The sequence below is a fragment of the Hermetia illucens genome, chromosome 5 (assembly GCF_905115235.1).
Source record: "Hermetia illucens chromosome 5, iHerIll2.2.curated.20191125, whole genome shotgun sequence".
In the NCBI taxonomy this organism is placed as follows: domain Eukaryota; kingdom Metazoa; phylum Arthropoda; class Insecta; order Diptera; family Stratiomyidae; genus Hermetia; species Hermetia illucens.
The window spans coordinates 15,499,872-15,522,917 of NC_051853.1; the positions used below are offsets into that span (position 1 = coordinate 15,499,872).

At 45.2% G+C, this 23,046-nt stretch overlaps 1 protein-coding gene across 2 annotated transcripts in view; it reads left to right on the top strand.

Moving 5' to 3' along the window:
* The window catches only part of LOC119657913 (neuronal acetylcholine receptor subunit alpha-7), a 641,515-nt gene that overhangs the window by 561,581 nt on the left and 56,888 nt on the right, over positions 1–23,046 (top strand). For both annotated transcript variants that reach the window (XM_038065097.1, XM_038065099.1), the window contains one exon: positions 22,339–22,425. In XM_038065097.1, the coding sequence (XP_037921025.1) occupies positions 22,339–22,425 (87 nt within the window). The remainder of the gene's footprint in view (positions 1–22,338; positions 22,426–23,046) is intronic.

A 23,046-nucleotide genomic window follows, 5' to 3' on the forward strand; every position in this document is an offset into this window, starting at 1 on the left:
CTTATTTCGGCTTCTGACCCCAACCGGCCAGTTTTAGCACGAAAGATAAACTGGCGGCAGCAAGGATGACCTGCATCCTTTCGTCGTAGGTGCCACCGTTCCACCCTAGGCTAACTGGCATCCTTGGCCCTCTATCTTGCTCTTATACACTTCCCTGTTATCTTCCGATCTTCTTCGAACCCGTCCTATTTTTCTTTGGTTTCAAGACTGTCATTGCTCCTCTTTTTAGTAACCCCCTTTGCGCTCTTCTTCTTCTTACCTGCTTTCTTAGCAGGTTCTTCCTTTTCAGAGTTCTCACTGAACACACACATTCTAGCTTCATAAGAGTATCCACTCATTTCTCGTTCCCGCCATTTATTACCGGTCATCTTCTAATTCGTCCGCTTTTACAGATAGTTCTGGCCCATATAGTGGCGTCCTGCTGATGAACTCTGTCCTCCTCATCCTAGACGCTTCCATGGCTATAGCTTGCTGTAGCCTGGATACTTTTGTCGTTCGTTCTATCCGTTCACATAATTTTCTTAGGGTATTCGTCTTGTCCCCCGATCAGGTTAGAATACGTCGTCAGTAACCTAGCAATTTAGGGACTTTGGTCTTAAGTCATTCCGTCATGTCCTCGTCGCGCAGTATATCAGTATAAGACCTGATCGAAAAACTATGTCGGTGAACACGAACTCTGCACTCCATTCCTTGCACATCTACTTGACAACAAGAGCTACCCCAAAAACCTGAAAAGGTGGCGAAATTGATGGTGAAGGTCCGCCTGCAAATATTGAAGCTCAATCGAAGTGTTCCCTCGTCACATGCCTCTATGCTTGCCAGGCCCGGGAATGTAAGGGTCCTTTGAACACTTCGATTTCTTACGTGTCATTATATAAAAATTCACGTCGCCTTTTAGCCGATGCATGGGTCCGCACCGGATCCGGACATTGTGCGCTATTTGTACTGGCAAAAGTGAAGTAGGACGATAGCCAATGACTAATAGAATGGGCTGAGAATGCCAAGGCAGAGGGGGAACCTCGACGACCGCACCTCGCCATAAATCTGAAGCAGGAGAAGCATCGATTGAGGATGCGATGTGTCGTGAGTTTTCCCTTTCGATCTCGGCACTCGACCCGTTTTTTCTTGTTTTGAATTTGAATTTTTAGTATCCCTGGCGGACCCACTCATCGGCTAAAAGGGCATAAAATTTTTTGCATAATGACAACTGAGGGATATAAGTGTTCAAAGGACCCCCTTCCCCACATTCCCGAGCGTGGCTACCACAGAGACATGCAAACACGTGTCGATGGAACACTTCGATGGAGGTTTCTCCACTCCTTTTAGGTTTTCAGGATAGCTCTCCCCTCTTTGTCGTCTTCGACCCCTCAGGATGGTCATTGGCAATCGCTCTTTCTCATTTTTGTTATCGCAAAGAGGTAGTTTTAGGGTTTATTCCAACGAAAAGCGCAGACAGGATTTATCTCGTCCGGTAATGCGAAACATAAAATATTGCGAAGCTCATTCCAACTTCACAATATAACACACATAATACATCTATATTTCTTAACGCTCTATCAAAATACATGGAATTGCACTCCAGCATAGGCAGGTGCATAGCATGCCTATAAAGAAACCGTCAATGGCCATTTTAGTTTTACAAATATACAATGATAAGATGCCAATCGTGTGGACCCGACATTTAATCTAGCTATTCGGTCAACGCCAAATGAACACAGGCCAAAAAAGATAAAAACTCCACTGACACAATTTCATATGTGGCAATTACTTTCTCAATGAATTCAATTTGCATAGTTCCCTACATACTGATGGTCCTGCATTATGTAAACTCGATTGCTCAAACAAACGAAAAAAACAAATAATTTTTTCCACTAATATTCCCAGTTCTGAATTCGATTCCAATAAACAACAAAAGTGAACCAATTCCCTGAAAACATCAACCAATAGATCCCGGAAACCCACAATTTATTCATTAAAATTATCCCCAATGCAGACCAACGAAAAACGTGAATAAAACGCCGGAATTTTCCCATAAAATATTCGAAATTGATTTTTATTGTAATAACGCTGCAAAAGGGCAGGGAGTGCATACACCTCGCCATGTACTCGTCCATATATATATATATAATAAATTCCATACGTTCACACATCCTTTTCTACATCCCAAAGTCCTGGATGTACACAGTCTTTGATTTTATGGAAATATGTAATACGGACTCGTATGCTCGCATTACGTTAGTAAACGTCCAAAATTAATCCACAATGTACTTTCACAGGCGCTGTTAAGGATACTCTTGCATAAAGGGACAATGGTAAAAGCTAATTTGCAACTAATTAATGTCTGTTTGTGGACAAACAAACGATGCAATGCTTGGTACTTCAAGGAAGTAAAGCATTTTGCTCCCGAAAGACTAACATTTTTGGCGGGCATGGACACATTCGTCCTTAGGGCAAGGTCCTGGTATTTTGTTGAAGGGAGTTTTGGAATTTCTGCTAGTAATAAATAAGGCAAGGAAGCTGTTCGAAAAGTAGCTAAACTTCATTATATATTTGCACTGGCAGACACCAGAACTGCTACTCCAGCTGTTATAGTTATAGTACAGCAATGAAGATACATTTGCATCATAAGCACGCATTGTTTTTTTCTTGTAATTCAAGAAAAAAACAGGGATTTTAGCTACTGCATACCATATGTATAATATAACATACATACTATATAAGGAGTTTGGGGGCGCGGCCAACGACTACAATGGAAAAGTTTACTAATCACTCCCCAGAATATCGAATACAAAGGCATGAAAAATGATCAAATAAAATTATACATCATTTCGTCCAGCCTACGCAAAGGCTCCATTTCATCTAGAAGAGCAGAAATTGGTTCTGATACGTCCTATAGCTAACAATATTACGAAAACTGTATGAAAAACACTAAAATGATTTATTCCCTATGGACAGTGATTCATATTGCACCTTTCTGCCTATTAGGGTAGGGCGTCAAATATCTTATGATACACCTGTCAATCAATTATCAGATTGATAGAACTTGTCCCTCTTTGTCATATATTTGAGGATATTATAATAAACGGAGAGGAATTTCCTAATTTTTTCCGGTGATAATTTTGTTGAAGAGACCACATATCGGCACTAATCAGGCCTCAGTTGTAAACTAAAGCCTCTTCTCCCTAATCATGACAGCAAAGATACTCTGGTTAGTTTTAGTTTAAGAGAAGTTTTAGATTTCCGTTCTTTGAAAATTATCAGAAGCGATGAAGAGAGAGAGACAGAGAGCTTTTCGGCTTTTCCTCCCCTTGAATGGTCTGAAGCAGTGCGAGGTTAAATTCAATACAGCCGCCATTTTCCTCCACAATGATTATCCCACGAACCACATACTTTCATAGTTTTATGTAAAACAAAACTTTATGAAAATCAGTTCAATGTCTGCTTGTCTGTCTATCTGTCTCTCTGTCCATCCATTAAGTGACCAAATCTTCCGTTCTTCATACCTTCCTTGCGCGCTCCTCTTTTCCAAGTTTGCTGAGTTCACAGTACACCAGTTTGCCTCGGACTTCAGCATTTCCCCAACGATGTTCTGCGGGATTATGCTGATTCGGAGAATCCCCCAGGCTCCTCCTCTATAATTAAAATCGTGCAACACAACATGCTCTGGATCCTCAGGTGTGCAGCTACATTCAGGACAAAAGGGAGGATCATCCAACCTGAACTAGTGCAGGTACTTCCGACAACCACCATGCCCTGACAGGAATTGCGTCGGATGGTAGTTAATCAAAGTGTGGGTCCAGCGATTCCTCCGCGAGTCACCCCACCGTTACTACCTCTTTTCAGCGGCTCTCGCCTTGCCACCTTTCGGTACTATGTATCCCTTTCAAGTGGATTCATTTTCCTTTTGTTGTATAGACAGTGCGCCTCACTTGCCAGAATATCCATTGGGATCATTCCCGCATGAACACACGCTGTCTCGCCTGATATTATTCTGAAAGCGCTGTACAGCGCCACTGTGCAATAAGTCGTGTTTACTCTCCTTCCTTCCTAGTGTTTCCTCCCAAACTGGTAGCGCTTATAATAGTGTGGAGCAAACCAGTCCAGGCACAAGTAATCTGTGACTGTATCTTGGACCTTCAATATTAGGGATCATCCTCGTTAATGATACACTAGTATTTACCGCTTTCTCATTGGCATAGTTCAGGTGTCCCTTGTCTGATTCGGCTGACGCTTTCTTTCAGATTTGATCTTTCTAAGGACATCGGCTTATATCATTTTACCTTTATCCGAAATGATAATCAATTCGAGCCGTAATCTTCTGCTATCTTAGTACCTTTTTGGGGCTTTACCTCCTTTCGGTCGATTAGAGCCGGTGCCACTGTTTCCACGATTTTGGTCAGCTCGTTTGCCGCCCTTTGGATTTTAAGGGGTATCACTTGTGTTACCTGAGTGACGCTTGCTTTTTTCGCGATATTGTTTTCGTCCTTGGTACTACTGTACAGTACACGTATGGCTCGGACCATGTTTTTGATGGCCTAGTGCACACTATGTTTGTCCTTTATGAATTTGGGCAACTCTATTACTTTTCCTCCAAGTAGCGCGAACAATGATTCGTTCCTGTGCTTGGTTACCCAACTGGGCACTTCCGTATTTATTAACCTTCTGAGAGCTTCCCTGATTTCCTTCCTCCACCAAAGTTGACTTCGGGACAGATCGCAGGACCTTCGAGCTCCTCCTAAATGGATCAAACACTAGGTCCTGCGTCATCTTCCGACCAGATGTCACCCCACTATGGGCTAATGAATGACCCGTTTGTAAACGTCTTCCCGTGTTTTTGGAACTGACGTTCTGGTGAGTGATAGACTCCTTTTAAATACCTCTTTCTCCAGGTTACTCGTGGTATTCGATGCAACCGTGGCCAAGTAATCTACCACCGAAGCAGTGCTGTGAAGGGATATCGACGGTTTGGCTATCTGCCTGTCTGCGTGCCCTTTTTATAGACACCCCCCCCCCCCCAAAATCACGGGCGGGAGTTTACTTGCTTTGCCCACGTCCCCTTTCTTCTTCCCTTCTATTCATCCCAGTCCTTCTGACAAGCTACCATTCTCCGAACAAATTTTTCCGGCGATAGCACTTCACTTAGAGTTTTCTCATTTCTTTCACGAGCCTCAGGCATTGTAAGAATACCAGTCTCTCTTCTGCATCGTTGCGCTGGGTTCTCAGGGACGCCATCACCGTTTGCACAATCCGATGAGGTGTCCAAATTTCACCTATACAGGTGTTGACAGTATTTTCCATGGTGAGAAACTGGGTGAGATTATCATTGATCTCTCCAGTCTCTTCTTGATGGTCGGGATCAAACTGTGTGCTGTGTGTTGCTCCGGTCTAGTTACAGATCTCTCCCTTTCGACTTTATTCGCTTCTGATAAAAAAGAAATGGACTTGATGTTATATATGTGTCCGTCATCTCGTTTGCCAAGATGTCAATCGGCATCATTTCCTGGATGACAAACGTTGTAGCATCTAAGCCGGTCCAAAAGACAGAGTACACCCTGACTGTAGACTATACTCAGTTTATCGACGTTATATGAGACATGCAGCGCTGTTCCCCAAACTGGGATTGCATCCAGTAATTATGCCGCGGACCTCCTACTTTCGGCATCATTCTAGGCAGAGCCATACTGACGCTGGATGTCTTCTCGCAAGCGTACTCCATATGTTATTTGATGACCGGGTTGGAAATGATGATACGCCTCCCAATTCAAAGGAGAGCGTAATTTCTCTCACGGCACATGGTCATGAGGGCCGCTTTCGTCTTTTCCTCCGCAAGTGCCAGCCCAGCGGCAGCCAACCAAACCTTAACAGCACCAATTGCTTCCTCTGAGAGATAAGTCCAGGATCCTCGAGATGCGTTGCAACCACAACGAGTGCAATATCGTCGTCGCAATCCAGCCCAGCACGGAAACCTTTGGGACACCCGCGGAGACAACGTACTCCTGAAGTCCTTCATCGGTATCATACCTGACCGTCCGTTCTCGCAAATAGCTATTCTTAATGACAACGAGATAGATAAGAGTGGCAATCGTCGGCAGGGACTTGTGTATACGGTTCCAATTGGCCGAATTGAATCCAGTGTTAGAACCACGCAATATTTGCTAGCACTCCCCTTTGTGCGAGTCGCATCTTCTGTTGATATCAGTGGTTGATCTGCCTTTACGGAACCTATACTGTCAATCTGAAAGACATCCTTTGCTCTCAACAACCGTGGGCAATCTATTCATAGATGATTGACTCTACCATTTTCCCCGTAGTGTCTAGGAGACATGTGGATGTATAGAAGGATAACTCACCAGGCTTGTCAGCCTTCGGCGGCGGTACCAACCTCTGCCGCTTTCATGTTATAAGGATTATCTCCTCGGACATGCACGCCCCAAACAAATCGGCGGACATGTCCGGTCTGGATTTCACGATGTCCATGAGTTCCGCTGGACGGTCAGCTTGAAGTTGTTGCGAGCTTCCTTATATGCATGCTGTTTTTGTCCCTAACCGATCCTACCTATTGCCGTCTGAGCCATTTACTTGGCTCGGTGGCAAGGTGATCAAAGGCTGGTCGGTTCACAATTGTATGGGAAATGTGTTGTGACATATGGAGAGCGTCTTCCGTGTCTAACCACACTCCCATGCAGAACTGTTCGTCTGACGCTTTTGTAGGGTAGCCTGATGTTCTTCCTAACGTACCAAGGCATACCTCACACCAGTGCAAGGCTAATGAAGATCAGGTCTACGATTGAAACACACTCCCTTCTCCGCAAGGTGTTTACATTACTTTCGTTGGCCAGAACTATACGTATTTTGCTGCACATTTTATAGCTTGCTGACCATATGAACATCATTTTTTCATTGCAGTCAATGCCTTTATAAGTTCCGCCATTTACCACTTCCAGCGATGCACCGACCAATCCATCCCTCCTTTTCCTCACACAATAGGCATTTGCGATTCCCATTGCATCTCTCGGCAATATGACCTCCGGTGCCCAGAGCTTTGAATCCAATTCGTCTTGTCAATGTTACCATCGCGAGCACCAGAGAGTTTGTTCTTAATAAGTTAACCAGCCATTTTGGTGACCTCAAAGAGAATAAGAGACCTCTACAGTGAGATTTAGGCTAAAAAGTGTCCGCCTGTGATCTGAAAGGATCTCTGGTTAGATGCTCTGCAGCTCTCCATCCTTCCTCTAGGTGAAAGACAAGCAGATTAGCCGAAGCGTACTTTAAGTGTTGCAGATTTATCTGCGCTTGCGTGCGGCGTTCGTCAGTCCCCATCAGACCGTCGATCCTAATCTCCTCCAACAGCTCGTTGGTGGCGTCGACTAGGTCCAGGTCATCGTCCGTTTTTGCGAATCAGAACACTTTCACCTTTGCGTTCCTGACTCCACACCGCACTTTATAGTCTGCCTCCAGGCCGTCCATAGGGATCCCGGGGTTTTGAAGGGGCAGGGGTTAGACGACGCTTGTCCTTATTCATATGGATTTTCAGTAACTCGATGCGAGCGAACGATCTCCTGAGAATCTTGTCGTAAGGGATTACTTTGAACTTTATGCCCTCCCAGATGTCACTGATCTTAGCGGCACATGAACCGAGAAAGCTCCTGGAGAATTAGTTGTTGCAAGCTATAGCGTGGAATCCACGAATAACCTGAGAGAAATCAAAGCAGAGGATGGATCCAGTGGGTTCGCTTTTGGCGTCTAGGAGATGGTCGATGACCATCTCCGACAAGCTGGCCTAAACACTGGTCCACACTTACGGCGCTCGTTGCCGCTAGTAGAATTGCCTTCCGCGAGGGCCACACGTAAGTAGTTCCTTGCCACGTCGCTGAAGGGTTTCCCAGTTCGCGGCTCGTTGACTGGCTCTTGCTGCTTTACCTGTCTGCAGAGGTTGCTTGGCTCTTAACACTCTCTTCGCTTGTGATTTCGTTCGACCTTGTCTTGAGATCGATTGCTTTTGTAAGTGGTGGGCTTCACCTTCTGCTCGTCTGGTAGGCAGTTGCTCTTATATTCTTCAAAAATCGCCTGGTATTAACCGAGTCCTTTTCATTCTGCTCGTCGACAGTACTAACCTCCTTATTCTTAGTAATCTTGCTCAGAATATGCATGGCCTTATGGTACTGGCTCTTGAGCAGGACACCAGTGGCAACATTCTTGCCGGTCTTTGCTTTTGAGGGAACCCTCAACATGACCGGTTTCGGGTTCGAAGTACTATGGCTGGTACTCGTTAAACCCAGCTTGATGGCAGTGGATTCCAGGCTGGAAACCAATAGTCCGTCTTCCGCCTGAAAGTCCCATCGTCGATTATTAGGGTGGCATTTAGGACTTCCTCGCAACCGTCACATTCCTCCGAGTTCGGGATCGGTGTACCGCCCCTATTACATACAGACCGGCTTGTGTGCATAAGAAAGTCAACGAAAAACTCTCCTCTTTCCTTGATTTTTAGGCTGGCTCAAGACGTATGCCTAGCATTGGCACTGCAGCTTATCAACAGATTGACCTTCTTTACTACGATAATGGACGTCAGATATTGTAGTTCTTCTGGCAAAGCTAATCGGTCATGAGCCATGTAAGCTGCGGAAATATACACGTTTTCCGTTCTCAAATGCTCCAGTTTAACTCTTCTTTATCACCACCCAGTCTTCAATGGGGAGCCTGGTTTTTTTGGAGACGCCAGAATTCGACGAGGTTGTCCTTACCCAAGCGGATCCTCGACAACCAGATTCGTGCCACCGGACTCCTAGGAATCTCATGATATGCAACAATCTTCATCTTCACGCCCTCCCAAACGTTACTAATTTTAGCAACGCACAACTTCATCTTGAGATTGGTTGCCTTCTGCTCATTTGTCATGCGTTTGTTGTTGCCTTCCTCGAAAATCTCCTGGTATTTAACGTGGTCATTTTTATCCCGTTCGTTGGCAGAACGGGCCTCATCTTCTTCGCAATCTTCCTCAAAACTTGGATTGCCTGCTGTTGCTGGCTCTTTAACAGGACTCCAAGAGAGTTCCACTTCTTAGCTTAGTGTTGGAATTGAACTACTATGGCTCATTCTCGCTACGTCCAACTCGACGAGAGTGGTTTTGAAGCTAGATACCTCCAGTATCTCTTCTGCGTCGTTCTCTTAAATTCCTGTTATACTACGGCTGGAACAGAATGTACTGCCATCGAGGGCTACCGTTTTCTGACTGGTTGCCAGCAGCTTCCGATGATGCGCATGGCATCAACACCTCTTCTTCATCTATCGTCGTCCGGTTTTACTTTATAAAACCCTTTAATTCTGTTTCTAAAAGTGCATGTCTAGTTCCCATGAGTAATCCAGGAAAAATGATCCTTCCTTGCTAGCACCGCCGCTAAAGTAAGGATCTTACTTGAAACTGAGTATGCCCAAGCTACTCAGAGTTCGTATACTAAAGACCATGCTTCCCATTGGCCTTTGGTGCATGCTTTCCGACCTTAACTTGGCGTCCATGGGAGATGATCCCCGGGCTGTTGTTTCAGTTCATTCCCTGCCAGATCCGCTTGTCCCTAAAAAGTATCTAACAAGCAAACAGTTCCTCGTCCGTTAGATGAACCTACTCCCCGCTTTACCCAGCATCTTCTGGCCCATCCAAGACGATTTCCAGCAGATACCGCCGAAAAGACATCTGACGAATTATGCAACCTGAACCTAAAGCATAATCACACCAAACCGTCCGAAAATTTGAGTGACGAGAGAGATTGGAGAAAGGATTGATCCCTCAGTTCCCTGCGGGTCAGGGTCACTGACAGTGATAGTGCCTGTTTCATAAAGATGAGTCGATAAAAACTCTGGGGATCACTTCATTTTTAGGCACGTTGCTCTACGTCAGCTTTATTGTGAGACCCTAGGTAATGGTCCCTAGATTTCCCCCGTGATAGTGTTCATAGCATAGAGGCATGACGAGAGGGCTATGAGTAAATAAATGATAGTCGACTTGGACTATTTGAGGACGAGGAGTATTGTCTTGTTAATTCTTTTCTCTAATTTTTAATATCTAGGGCCTTAAGGATACTAAGGATACCGCAACGTTAATAAATACCAATTGTCCAAACTTTATCCGATCTTTAAAAATTTTAAATTGCTAAAGACTTTTAGTTATAAGTCCCTGACGGTTGCCTCCGTCACCAAGTGCTACTCACCCTTACAAACTACTTCCCCCAAGTGAAATATGACTTTAAAATATCAAAATTTAATCCCCATTGCCAAAGTTCGTACTAAAGGATCAACCAACAACTCGAGAAAGTGCATGATGGAACCATTGCCTCGTGTTAAAAAAGCAAGTTTCTGATGTTACAGTGTTACGTGCACAGCAGGGTTTTTTCCTATTTTCCTGAGTAAAAATGCTCTCAGAACTTACATATTGTCACCTTGACGAAAGTTTTTCCTCTGAAATAGCTTTACAAAGTCGTTGTCGACTCCCACCGGCGAAATTCACTTCTACTACTTATGCCCTGCATATGCTTACCAACGAGGAATTTCGCGTTGCCTCCACTAAGCTGCCAGCTACATTGTGTCCTCGGGGCGAGCACTGGAAAAGAGATTAAAGACCAGCATTGTGCGAACTACTTTCAGCGGAAGAATTCCGAGGATGTAATAAATATCACATTTGAAATTTAATTTCGCATGGAAAAATCAACAGAAAAAAAGCAGTAGCAGTTCCTATTGAATAGTACTCAAAGCGCCAGCACTAGTCGTATGCAAACATACCCTTTGCCATCGCGCCCAGGACATGCCTGATGGGAGGGTTAAATGTCATGCCAGATTCACTTTTTTTCGCATTTGAAATTCTCAGAAATAGTGGATTTAGTTTGAGTGAATGGCGTGCCGTTTGTGTGTCATACATGCCTCTGACATAAAGGATCTTCTGGGAAAGGTTTCCTTTCTACCTTTCAGATTAGTTAACAAGGCCGCTTTGCTCACCTATAGCCGACCCAGTGTTTCACAGGATTCGCTGTGTGGAAGGACAGCCATGTCGACATGCAGCTGAAAGCAACGTCAACCTTGTAACAAAAAGATAATCCTAACTAACTGTCTGACATTGGAAAATACACTACTCTGAAATGTAATATGCAGGCTCTTCCCTATTTCACTTCCTTTTCCTTCTGTATATGCTGGCGTTGCCCACCTACTCTATTTCCTGTTCTTTCCCCTTGTTCCTTTCTCCATCGCAGGGGCAAACATTCCGTCATATCGCTGCAGGATGAAAGTGTAATTTGCATGCGAATGGCACATGCTAAGATTTGTTTACCACAAATGCTTAAGTTGTTGTAGGCCACAAGATTCGGGATGCTTTCAGAACGAAAATGGAGATGTTGAAATATAAATACTACCCAGCCTCAGCTGGAACTACATATGAATGTGAAAGTAGCTCTATTACGCGAAAGAGTTGTCAACAAGACCAAATACGAGTACTTGTCAGGATTCAGACTTCCCGGCAAATTATCAGCATGATAAGCGTTAATTAGATTATTCCGAAAGGAAAAAAGATACGAGTATAACAACGTTCACACAATGATTCCGATGTAATGGGCTCCAGGTGAATCTTACAACACTCAAATGAATTTCACTCCCTGAGGAATAATTCCTTTTTAATCCTCTGTTATCTGTCCCCTGACCTCTGCCCTCTACCCTCAGTCATCTGTCATCTGTCGTCTCTCATCTGTAATCTTTTTTTTTTTTTTGAGGAGGTGGAAATCTTCAAAAGACACTGGTCTGGACACACCAGCGTGTGGGATTTTGACCCACTAAAACCACCCCCGACTCCCTCCCTGCCCCGCGGAACCACCATAAGGTATTACATCACGGGGCGGAGTCAGCTCACTCTAGCTTTGTCACCTTTCTTCTATACGCGGCGCACGTGACCGCGCTTTTCTCCTTTCCTCTGTCTTTCGTAGTTTATCTTGAATAGATGCAACCATGGAATTGACCGCATCCCAATTCTCTTGATGTGCTAGCATTTTAGGCACCAGATTTTCTGGTACCAGCACCTCTCCTAGAGTCTCCTCTAGATTCCTCCTTTCTTCCACAAATCTCGGACAGTGGAAGAATACATGCTCTGGGTCCTCTGGGACTCCATCACAATTTGGACAGTCGGGTGAGGTCTCCAATTTAAACCTGTGAAGGTATTGGAGATATCCTCCATATCCCATGAGAAACTGAGTGAGATTATAATTAATCTCACCGTGTCGTCTCTCCAACCACTCCTTGATGGCAGGAATGAGCCTGTGAGTCCACCGACCCTTTCCCGAGCGTTCCCACCGCTCTTGCCATCTATTTATGGATCTCTCCCTCTCAGCGTTCTTCGTCTGCAGTACGGGAGAGAGTGGCTTCGCATGGTATATATTCGCCATCTCATCCGCCAAGATCTCAATCGGCATCATTCCAGAGATGACGAATGCTGCATCATCTGAGACAGTCCTGAAGGCAGAACATACCCTCAGAGCTGTCCTCCTGTAGACTGCATTCAGTTTGCTAGTATTAACTGACATCCGCAACGCCTCGCTCCAAACTGGGGTCGCATAGAGCATGATTGAGGTCACCACCCTGGCTATAAGCAACCTAGAGGTATGCCGTGGCCCTCCCAAGTTCGGCATCATCCTCGCCAGGGCCACACCGGCAGTGGATGATTTATCACAAACATACTGTAGGTGTTGCTTATAGCTGAGCTTCCTATCTATCACCACCCTCAAGTATTTGATAGTCGGCTTGGAAGTGATGATATGATTCCCAATTCTAACACAGGCATAATTTCTCTTCCGAGGCTTCGTAATGAGGACCACTTCTGTTTTTTCCTCCGCCAGTGTCAAATCAGAGCTTTCCAACCAGCATTTGACAGCACTCATTGCCTCGCTTGGGTATAACTCAGCATCTTCGAGATGCTTTGCGACAACAACCAGTGCTATGTCGTCACCGTAACCCACCACTGTGGCTTCCTCCGGAAGGGGAAGATTAAGTACATCGTTGTACATGATGTTCCACAGTAGCCCTGTGGGACACTCGCGGAAACAACGTACTCCTGGGGTCCGTCATCGGTGTCATACCAGAGCCTCCTTTCAGTTAAAGAACTATCGACGATAGCAGCGAAATAGGCGGCAATCCCAATCTTCGGTAAAGATTTCCGTATTAGATTCCAATTAGCCGAATTGAATGCATTTTTCACATCCAGGGTTACTACCACGTAATATTTGCTGGTACTACCCTTTCCATGAATTGCATCTTCGGCCAAGCCAGTAACCAATTTGATGGCGTCAATGGTTGATCTGGCTTTTCGGAACCCATACTGCCGATTTGAAAGGCCGCCTTGGCTCTCAACAACCGGGAGCAATCTATTATAGATTACCCGTTCTAGCATTTTCCCCACCGTGTCCAGGAGACATATGGGTCGATATGAGGATGGTTCACCTGGAGGTTTACCTGGTTTAGGCAGAAGTACCAACTTCTGCCGCTTCCATGCCACTGGAAATATCCCCTCGGACATGCACGCTTCAAACAACTCAGCGAACATGTCCGGTCTGGATTTCTCGGCAAGCTTAAGGGCCTTATTCGGTACTCCGTCCAGACCCGGTGCTTTATTGTCTCCTATTCTGCCGCAGATCTCCAGCAGCTCGTCTCTGGTGACTGGAGGAATTGCCGTCACATTCAGAGGTGGTTAGAATATGTCGGTGCTCTCCTCTTGCTGGGGGAATAACCCCTGGATGATTTTCAGCAAGAGGGTGGGACACGTGATCTGCGGAGAGGAGCCTCCTAGTCATAGACGCGTCACATGCTTTGGCGATGCATTGAGCCAGATGGACGGCTCTTTCCGTAGAGGAGCCTGCTTTATCAGGTTGACCTAACCACACCTGTATGAAGGTCTGCTCATCCAAAGATTTTGCAGACCAGCCTGAAATCTTTTTCGGTTTCGGCCATGACAGCCCTTTGCCCTGTGGCTCAACACATGTCTCAAAGAAGATTGCCTGGTGATCGCTGTGGGTGTAGCGTTCGCTGACGCACCAGGACATACCACACGCCAGGGAAGGGCTGATAAAGGTCAGGTCTACAACCGAGCCTGACCCCCTTTCTGAAAGGTGTTTACAGCACCTTCGTTAGCCAAAACCATGTCCATCTGCGCAAAAGCCTCTAATAGACTGCGCCCCTTAGCATCTGATTGTCTGCTACCCCACTCTAGGGCCCAAGCATTGAAATCACCAGCAATCACCTTTGGACTTCGTCCCCTTGCGTCGAGAACAAAATTATCAAGCATTTGCTCGAATTCAGACAGTGTCAAACTTGGTGGGGCGTAGCAGCTGTATACATATACACCACTTATTTTCGCCCACACAAAGCCACTGGCTGCCTGACTTGCAGTACATTGTATGGTCTGTCGACCGCAAGCCCATATCGCCGCTCCACCAGTCGAATCTGTGACCCATCGCCACCGTGGCGGTTTCTGTACGGTTCACTTATGATGGCAACCTCCATCTTAGATTCGAACGTGGTCTGCTCAAGTAAATCCTGAGCGACCCTGCAATGATTCAGGTTTATTTGAATAAACCTCATTTTCTCATTGCAGTTAGCGCCTTCCTAAATTCCGGACATTTGGCACTTCCGGCAATGTGCCGGTTATCCTGTCCCTCTTTGGCTACGCACAATAGGCATTTGGGGTCCCTATTGCACTCTCTGGCAATATGGCCTTTCTCCCCACACCTTCTGCATCGATCGGACCGATCAATGTTGCTGGTGCATGCCTTCGCGAAGTGCCCAAACATGAGGCATTTAAAGCACCTCTTTAGTGAAGTTTGCTCCCTTAAACGGCAAACAACCCATCCAATCCGAACCCTTCCGGCAGCTATTAACATCTGCGCTGCCTCCGCTGGCACTCGTATGGTGGCCGTTTGAGTGCCACCATAGGCTTTCCGTAGACCGACAACAGACTCCTCTGTAAGTTCTTTCAACTTGAATTGCTCCTTCAGAGCAGTACAAATTTCTCCTTTCGATGTAACTTCATCGAGATCCTTACATTGTATATAGATCTCATGTTTTTGGGCACGCACTGCGGCATTCTCCCCAAGTGAGTTTTTCACTTGAGTGCGAAAGTCATCAGTTTTGCCTCCGCTGGATCTTTTCAGCTCGAACATGAGATCCCCTTTCTGGGTTCTTCGGATTCTGTTCACATTTCCGCTCAGATCTTTTAGGTCGGGATCAGCTTTGACCTTTTTGAGTATCTCCGCGTAGGACAGATTGCCCTTACTGGAAATAACAATCGCATCTGGACGAGTTCGCACTTTTGCTTTTCGTTTCGCTTTTTTGTTGGTTACTTTAGTCCATCCATCGTTTTCGTTCGTCTTGGGTTTCGCAACGCTGGTCGAGCTTCCTAGATTCGCTGTATCTTTCCTCCTTCTGAACTGTTGGTGTTGGTCTTCAGGATGTCCTGTCCGCCTTTTTTTCTCTTAGGCGCCTGCTGATTATTTAAAGGATCCCCCTCTTTTTCACGTACTCGCTTATTTCGCTGGGATTCGATGGTAGTACGGTTAGGCGTCACTTGGGTTGCTTGTGATACTGTTGGCACAGCGGGGTTCGGCGTGTTGTTATTATTCTTCTCCTCCATCTGTGATCTATTATAGAGGACTCTAATGGCCCTCACCATATTCTTTATGGCTTGGTGCACGTTGTGCTTGTCATCTGTCATCTGTCATCTGCCATCTGTCATCTGTCATCTGTCATCTGTCATCTGTCATCTGTCATCTGTCATCTGTCATCTGTCTTCTGTCCTCTGTCCTCTGTCCTCTGTCCTCTGTCCTCTGTCCTCTGTCCTCTGTCCTCTGTCCTCTGTCCTCTGTCCTCTGTCCTCTGTCCTCCGTCCTCCGTCCTCCGTCCCCCGTCCTCCGTCCTCTATCCTTTATCCTCTGTCCTCTCTCTTTTTTTTCCGGAGGTGGAAATCTTCTTAAGACACTGATGTTCCAGCGTATGGTATTTTTACCTACTAAAACCACCCCCTAACTCCTGTCCTGTTCCCCGCGGAAACACTTCAACGTATTTCCTCGCTTAAGGAACATGACTCTAGATTCTCCCTTCACGCCTTTCTCGCCTCCTCTGCCCCTCTCAACCTGCACTGACTCCGCCCTATTATGTCATTCACTGCATTCCAGCTCCCCTGGCACGTAAGCATTTTCCCAATTATAATTTCCGGTGTTACTATTCCTGCCAATGTCTCCTCTAGGCTCTTCTCTTTCCTCAGCGAATCTAGGTCAATGGTAGAAAAGATGCTCCGAGTCCTTTGGAATAGGTTGCCCAGTTTAAACCTATGGAGGTATTTGCGGTACCCGCCATGCCCAGGAGAAACTGCGTTAAATCATGGTCATGCGTTTTCTGCTTCCACACCTTGATGCCGGGAATCAATCTGTGGGTTCATCGACCCTTTCGATTCCTCCCCTCCCTCTAGACGTTTTTCTCATGCCGATCAGAGGAAAAATTGGCTCCATCGTGGGTGTCATCTAACCGGCCAAAATGACGATCGCCATAATTCCGACTACCGCGAAAGCCGCTTCGTTTGAGATAATTCCAAAACCACAGCACTCTCTTCAGGAGATCTTTCCACAAACCGCGCTCATCTTTTGAGCATTGCATGCGGTATGCCGCGCATGTGCTAACGCCGCTACGTGATAAGCACCGCCTTTGTTTTATCCTCCGCGAGTACAACGCCTGCATCTTTCATCCATTATACTTTATGTTCCACAATAATGGTCATAAGACAGAGCCCTGTGGGACACCCGCTCAGATAATGTATTCTTTGGGTCCATGTCTGTGTCGTACCACAGCCTCCTAACTTGTGAATAGCTTTCGCAAACGCAGTTATGTTAAGCAGCTCGTTATAAGGCCCCAAATGGCCGAGTTGTGTTTTCAGTTTGATGGCGCCGACGGTTGCTTTGGCCGTACGGAAGCGAAGTCGTCGGTCGGATAAGTCTCCCAGACTCTCTTCAGCCGGAAACAATCTATAGTAAATTATGCGTTTCAACATTTATCCAATATTTTCCCCATAGTGCCCAAGGGACATATAGGTCTGTAGGAAAATGGTTCACCAGGAGGCTTACCAGGATTAGGCAACAACACTAGCTTTTGTCTATTCCATGTTTCCGGAAAAATTCCATCCACCAAGCATATCTCAAACTACCCTTCAAATATATCTAACCTCAACTTAACAGCCAACTTAAGGACTTTGTTTGGTACACCGTCGAGACCCAGTCTTGGTTGTCTCCCAACGTCGTCATTACTGGGGCTATTACAGTCAAATCTAAAAGTGTCTCCAGGCTATAACCGCTCATACTCTCTTGAGAAACAAACCCTGAGCAATTTTCAGTAAGAGATCGGAGCCGATAATTTGCAGAACTGTCTGACTTTTGAATCTTCGTATTACAACCCTGTAGACGCTTTCCCATGGGTCTATATCCGCTTCTGCGCTGAGTTGTGTGAAGCAGTCCCTCTTGCTTCGCAGTATAACTAGCTTCTTCGAACTTCCTTGCGAACACGCTACTTCATATCCTGGTAAATTCTACCCATTTCCCTCCGGGTCGTCCGTTTGGTCCGACGACACTCATTGTAGGCTCTCTTCAAGGGTATGCCTGGTACGGTATCCTGGTTCAACCATACATCTATGAACATTTGTTCATCAATTACTTCAGCAGACCAACCTGACGTTCTCGTCAATCTTGGACGAGCAGGTATCCAGCTGCTTGGCTTGCTTTTCCGGTCAAAGACAATCGCCTGATGTTCACTGCAGGTGTAGTTTTCACTGACGCCCCTTAACAAATTGCGAGCTAGTGAAGGACTAACAAAAGTTCAGCATGTCCTCGCCAAGGTCATGCTTGGCTTGCTATGCAACTACCTATATGCCGACTGTTTTTACCCATATGAACCCACTTGTGGGCTGCCTCATACTTTCCTGTATCGCTGCACCAACTGTAGGATCGGCTACCCATACATTATTGTTAGGGTTTCTATAGGATTCGTTCATTATAGTCACTTCTATCTTCAGTTCGTGGTCTGCGAAAGCAGGTTTTGGGTGACCCTACAATGATTGAGGTTGATTTGGATCAACCTAATTTTCCCACTGCATTTAGCGCCTTTTTGAACTCTAAACACTTGTCTCTTCCGCCAATATGCCCTCTATCCAGGTCCTCCTTTCCATCGCTTGATCGCACAATATGCAGATGGTATCCTTGTTGCATTCCCAGGTATGTGACCCGTTTCCATACAATATCTGCATCGGTCAGACGAATCAACCGCACTTATGCATGCTTGCACCAGATGTCCGCACAAGAGATCCTTGAAGCATCTCTTCAAAGTAACCTTCTTTCTAAGTTGACATACCCCCCCCCCCCCCTCCGCGTCTTCTAGTAGTCGCCGACTGTATGCCCCAATACACTGGCGGCGAAAACCTTTGACTTTGCTCTCTTCAGATCTTTTCAGCTCCAGCATGGGATTTCCCTTTTGGTTACTCCGCACCTCGCCTACATTTCGCCCCAAGTCTTCGAGATCAAGATCAGCTATCACCTTTCTTAGTATATCTGCATAGAACATACTACCCGTGCTTGAGATGATGATCGCCTCGTGGCGGATCCTCAGTTTCTACTTCTTCTTTTTAGGCTTTTTTGGTCCAGCCTTACTCCAAGCGTCCCATATCTTTTGATCGGACATCGGCTTCCTTGCTAGCGCTAGTGTTTTAGGCGTCATTTTCCCGCCTCTCGAGGTTTAGGCGATACCCCTTTTTGTTTTTGGAGAACCTGCTAATTCCCTATATATTCGTTTTCCTTTTCTCGACCCCCTTTTTTTCTCTACCTTTCCACGAGTGTAGGGTTGGTTGTCAACTGCGTTCACGTTGAAGGAGCAATTTTAGGGCTCTCCATCGTTTCTTTCGCATCTTCTCGCGATTTGTTATATAGAGGGCTGATGGGTCTTATCTAATCTTCAATAAATTCAGGCAACTTAACAATTTTCGCTCCAAACAAAATAAGGCATAACTCTTGCAGGTGGGACTTCTGTTCCACAGCTTCCATTCTTCTTTCAGCATATTTTGAGATAGCAACGGGGTTCCTTTGGAGCAGGCCTTTTTCCGCCTTGGATATTTGAGGAGATCCGATAATCATTGAGCTTCTTTTAAACAAACCAGCTCTCGATCCCCCATATGAACAATCGTTTCTAATTCCTCTACCAAAGGGAACTCTTATTACTCCACGACAATTCACTTCAATTTCCGAAAATCCTCCTTTCTGAAACTGGTGCTTCTGATCGCACCCAAGGACATCTTATGTTCGTTTTAAGGTTGACTATGCTCCGCCAGACATCTACGTAAAAAATTCGAAGGGTTGTGATCCTATGAACACGAAGGACAAATTATGCCAAAACCAAGCGTGGAGGAAAATGCTTAAGAGTCATAAGTCGCCAGAACCCGATGAAATTACAGGCGACTAGTTGTGATCCTGCGAAGCACCAAATCTTAAACCCCCTCCCTCACGATACCTGGTCGCTAATGTGCGGAGCGCCTTTATCCTCCTCTAATTCGATAAAACTACGCCTAGCCTGTTGGGGCGACCGAACAAAATGCTGTCAAGAGCATTGTCCCGAGGTATGTCCGTACTTTTGCAACGAACACAGAAAGGTCCTTCCTTTCTCCCCCCTACACTCTATTGCCCTATGCCTGAGTTTCCCACTCTTGAAACAGTCCGGTTCGTGTCCGTCAGTGTTAAACCAAGGACGATTTTGCACTGGAATTGCTACAAATTGCTGCTATCGGAGGACACTGGAGGATACTGTCTAGAATCAAAAGATGGATGGTAATTTACCTTCATTGGATATGATTGCTACACAACGCTACTCTGAGGTAGGCATCAAACAAGAGATAGATTAATTTTAGAAGACAGCGGAAGAAGCGCACGGATATCAGCCCTGTACTTCGACCAAGTTACTCATTAGTTATTACCATAGGACAAAATACCTTAAAAACATGGCATTCTGCTGTGCAGATGCCAAAAGTTTTAAATATTTGCCTCAAAAGCCTAAGGTTTGAAGAGTAGATGCTGAGCTAACACCAATAGAACTGCTACCAAATACTACCTCTACCTCGACGTGGTGATCGCTGGAAGTTCTTTCTTAACGAAAAACTACGACGAAGAAGGATAAATGCGAATTTCCCACGCCTAATAACAGGACAAATTATGCTGAACCCCAGATTGGCGACTGGTGCAAAACTGACAATCATATACTGCAAAACAACCTGATATGAAACTAAGGAAGGAGCTTTGGACTGGATAAACCATTTGTGCGTTGCGCTGATAAGCAACTTATTGGCAAAGTAGGTGAAGGATACTTTTTTCGAAGCAGTGAAACCTGCCAAACCAACCTACCAGAATCATACTTGCATAAAATTAGCAATGACAACGGGCAACTCGGATTGTCATTCGAAATGATGTATCTGGTTTGTCCGAAAAGAGATCCAAAAAACAAACGTTGGTCCTATCAAACGTGACCACTAGCAACCAAATTCCCCACACAGTCACCACTCAGCGTTGACAAATGTCAGAAGGGGGGCGGACAATTAATAAAAACGCGGATCACTATCTCGTTGGCAATAATACCATCGCAAATCCTGGTATACCTGCTATTCAAAACTAATTTCCTGGGGTCCTATCCCACCTCGGAAAACAATAACATTCTATTTGGCACACCTGTCAGGAAGGCAATTTAAAAATAGCAGAAGAGGTTTGCTAGGAAGGTAGAGTAAGATGAGCAATGGGAACTTTGAAAAGGCTAAAATCACTGAGGGCTTGGCATCCTCCCAGCACTTCTTCTGAGGGGGAGGGAGGAGGTAAGGGCAACATGCCTTGTAATGTGGAAAGCCGGGCTGCGCATCAATCTGCCAAGGCCATCATTATACCATACACTAGGAAGCCCCACCCCGGTCACTTGAGAGCTATTAAACTAAATGACATATTGTAGAAGTTAAAGAAGAAGCAGCTTCTCTGGAAGACACATATTTAGAACAAGGGCTTTGATAAATTGCAGGTCCATTGCAAGAGAAAAAACGAGTAACCCTGGAAATACTATAATAAAGCCAATGGTTACCGATGAGGCAGAAATCTACACAGATAGGGCCGAACTAGACACAACAGCAGTGCAAACTTCAAATACCGGCTTTTGTTTGTATTATTGGGGGAATGAGGATGTGGCCAATGGCATTTCTGGTGATCCCTCTGGGCTTGACTACTCTTTATCTTTCCATAGAATTGTAGACAAGAAGGGTCATCTTCAGAATATTTAGGGGTGTGAGCGAGACGGAAAGCAGCCCTAATCGAAGGATCAGTAATGTTCTTTCTATGCAGTATTTTGAAGTACTAATGTTAAACAATAGCATGACAATTCTACGCCTTAAATTTGTAACTGATTACCTAGTACACTGACGGATCCTTCGTAGCATTAGGAGCAGGTGCAAAGGTTAGCGGTCCAAAGTTGTTTGCTTCGAACCGATGAGCAAGTAAACCAGGATATCTCAAGCAGAAATATACGTCATAACCTTCATAGGAACTAAAGTGGGCAAAAGGTTGCGATTCATGGGCCTTAACACGGACCAGGCGAACTCTGGTATGAAAATGCCTTGGATACTCTCGGATTCAGGCCATAGAAAGCAATAAGACAGCCAATGAGCTAACCAGAAAAGGAGCAGGAACACCAATATATGGACTGGAACCCTTTTGTGGAATCGTAGCCATGACGCAAAGAAATGAAGAGGAACAATTGAGTCAGCTATACGGGACTTACTAGCCAGTAATGGAAGAGCCCAGGGTACTCATGGGAGGCTCGCAGGATTAGTCAAATCTCACTAAAAGAAGCTTTAGAAACACAGTGGAAAAACGCACTGGTCTTTGTAAGCTGAATTACCACTTGAGGATACTAGAGTGGCGGGAAAAGTGATAATACATACATGGGACAATGTCCAGCCATCGTGCAAGGTAGACCAGACTAGATCGCACCTGGGATGAACACATGATAAGCTGAAACATGAAGAAGTAGACAACAGCTCGAAATCCCAATCGGTTACAGGTTTGACGGGCATACTATAGCCAATAGCTACGCTGTAACCATTAAGGGAGACAATAGCTCCTTTAGGACGCAGCAGAAGTTCCCTAAATATTGTTGTTTTTATGTTTGCGTTCCTAATACCATGATTATATATACATAATTACATTTATCGCATCTAATTTGCAGCCAATTTTCTCATTCCCAATTTCTATCCTTTCTTTTCAGGAGTTACAATCCTCTTATCTTTAACAGTCTTCCTTAACATGGTGGCTGAAACAATGCCGGCCACATCAGATGCTGTGCCTCTTTTAGGTAAGTGTTAACTCCATCAAGAGAATGGTGGTTTTTTGATTCATTTTTGACTCATGTCTCATCATCTGTAATTATGCTTAATGGCGACAATATTTTTTATGAAGCTTCAAAGAACAAGTCTCCCAGCAATACATGGCATGACCAAGTTACCGACCAGAATCGAACGAACTGAATCGTGAGAGATATTGAGCTGTCATCCTAGAATGTCGATTTTCAAGCATAATTTTCTTCACTTCTTCTATGTTTTCATCCGTTTCTGAGGCCGCTTCATAACCTTCTTTGAATGCCTGGTACCAGTCGTAGGCTTGCGTTTTTGATAAAACTGAATCATCATATGCTTTTCATTTCAAACACGACATTCCGTTTGCTGCGTAAAATTTAAGGCAAACTCTTTGTTCAGTCTTAACTATCATTTTAACGCACTACCCATATGTACTGATTCAATCGAGTGCTTTTAACTTCTTCTTCTTTTTATATTGACCTTGATTGGTTGACAGACAAGGCTCGAATCATGAGACTGTTGACAAAAGTCATTCTTGACATTTCTCACCCCAATCTCATGGCAGTCCGTCAGCTGTTTCGACGGCCACTGAATGCAGCGGCGAAAGCGAATTCGTAATG